The sequence below is a fragment of the Notolepis coatsorum genome (assembly GCF_963971535.1).
Source record: "Notolepis coatsorum genome assembly, chromosome: 8".
NCBI classification, from domain to species: domain Eukaryota; kingdom Metazoa; phylum Chordata; class Actinopteri; order Aulopiformes; family Paralepididae; genus Notolepis; species Notolepis coatsorum.
In genome coordinates this window covers 45,189,310-45,191,522 of record NC_140172.1, presented here as the reverse complement: position 1 = coordinate 45,191,522, position 2,213 = coordinate 45,189,310, and the positions used below count along the sequence as shown (strand labels likewise).

The 2,213-nt window shown below is 46.9% G+C and overlaps 1 protein-coding gene across 1 annotated transcript in view; it reads left to right on the top strand.

Annotated features, from left to right (window-relative positions):
* Window positions 1-1,565: 1,565 nt before the first annotated feature.
* Window positions 1,566-2,213, top strand: part of LOC311233436 (uncharacterized protein) — a gene marked incomplete at both ends in the record, with an annotated part of 36,444 nt that continues 35,796 nt past the window's right edge. Inside the window, one exon of the mRNA XM_084320404.1 lies at window positions 1,566-1,600. Coding sequence (XP_084176530.1) covers window positions 1,566-1,600 — 35 coding nt within the window. The remainder of the gene's footprint in view (window positions 1,601-2,213) is intronic.

The following is a 2,213-nucleotide window of genomic DNA, read 5'->3' as shown; positions in this document are numbered from 1 at the left end:
CAATCAATCAACCTCCATAAGCACTCGACGCGACGCTTCCGGACGCGTGTACCGGTTCCGCAACAGTAAGTGACTTCCGGGTAGGCCTGATTGGCCCCGACAGGCACGTGACGCGGCAAACTCAGGACGCGCAACGAGGCTGCTGAGAGCTGTCGCGCGGAAATAGGCTGTCTATTGCCATTCTCTAACACAAACTCTAACCTTAACCAGCTCCTTAACAGCGCCTAAACTTAACCGTTCTAACCTTAACCAACTCCGAAACAATGCCTAACCTTAACCTTAACCTTAACCATGCCTAACCTTAACCGGCGAAAGAATACACGTTAAAAAAAAAATCACGTTAAAAAAAAAAGATTTGATGGGATTCGAACTCACCAACAACGGACCGCAGGATCGCAGGACCGCTGCTCTGCGAGGTGAGCTATAGCGCCGAATGAGAGTCATGGCGTATTTGGACGGTTACGTAATTCCGTAAGGGCTCCGCGGAGCGTGCCGCGCGGCAGAGAAAGTTGCGCGTCACGTGCCTGTCGGGGCCAATCAGGCCTACCCCGGAAGTCACTTACTGTTGCGAAACAGCTACACGCCTTCCGGACACCAAACACGGAGTATAATCAGAAGCGCGTGTCCGTCTCCGCGTGCGTGTCAGTTTCCGAGTATGCTGGGGCCCTTGGGTCAAACCCGGCGCCGGCACACCAGTTCCGTGCGAGAACGCGCTCGTGGCCTGGCACACAGACAGAGTCCGACTTCAGAGCGGGCGGATGACAGACTGGTACAGAGTTTATAGCTTTAACATGGGAGCGAAAGTGAAGCGCTGGTCGCCCGCCCGTCCGCCTGCTGAATGTTGCGTCTAGTGTGCCGGGGCCTGACTCGGAGAGCGCGCAATGGCGAATGTTTCACACCGCCAACAAAGTAGGCTACTGGGTCCGTTGACTCGGAATGGAAATTTGCTGCATGTCTCCCTCCGTCTCCACACTTGAGACCCGAGTATTTAACCACACCCCTCCGAGGCAAATGTAGTTATTTACAGTGCCTCGGAATGCATACTGTCGGGCTATCTAACAATAATAAACACATTTAAAATTACAAGTTCTATTACGTTTTGCAAATAAGGAAACAGATTTGAACATTTCAAAGCACTCAAAAATGCCAATATTTCTATTTTGACCCATTTCTGAAGTTTACGGCTTTTGTGAGGAATGTTCATTGCCGGCACAATAAGACCTGCTATGGATATGTCTTAAAAGTGTACATTTGATAAATTCTCGTTTTAATCGATCACTTAAAAGTGGACATTTGATCAGACATTTGATCAATTCCAGTTTGAAAGCTGCACCATGTAGTTTTGGGAAGAGAAAATGACCTCTGCAATAATTACAAATGATTAAACTTTGTTTCTAATCTCGACACAAATACCAAAATAACCATTTGAAACAAATTGAAAGGGATGTGGAAGGGCAACCAAACAGATGCCTTTTCAGTTGAACACTGTTTTCTTGTGACACACGGTACTCTGGGAATCTCATGTGTTACGAGGTAGAGGGGAAAAGTAGAACCCAATATGCGGAATGATAGGAGAGCACCGGAAACTGCAGAATGACTGGTAAATGGAGGAAACGGAGACAGCAGAGTTTGTGTAGATAATGACTCTTTACTGAGATTCACCAAGCACTACACGAAACAGACAATAACAAAACAGCCTTGCTGGTACGATAACAAAAAGACTAGAGCACAAACAAACAAAAGTAAAAAAGACTAGAGCACAAAGAAACAAAAGTAAATGGCGCAAACGAACTGACAATAAACTGGAGAACGTAAAACAAACAGGCAAAAACAAACACTACACTTACTAGACAACTAAGGGGGAGCAACGACGTGGGCAGGAAACAGGTAACAGGAGGAAATGACGCCACAACGAGGAGAGAGAGAAACACACATATATACCCACACCAGTAGCGGCTCGTGGATGCTTCGCCACTAGGGGCGCTATACCAAACATTTTGCAAACATGTACAAGGCACGCATTAGCGAATATTATCACCATTGCCATCGATCAATATATGATCAGTCAGTCAAATGCAACCACGTTTCCAATAGCCCAACACAAACACGCACAGCTCTCTCTCTCTCTCTCTCTCTCTCTCTCTCTCTCTCTCTCTCTCTCTCTCTCTCCTTCTCTTTCTCTCTCGCTCTCTCTCTCTCTCTCATCTCTCTCT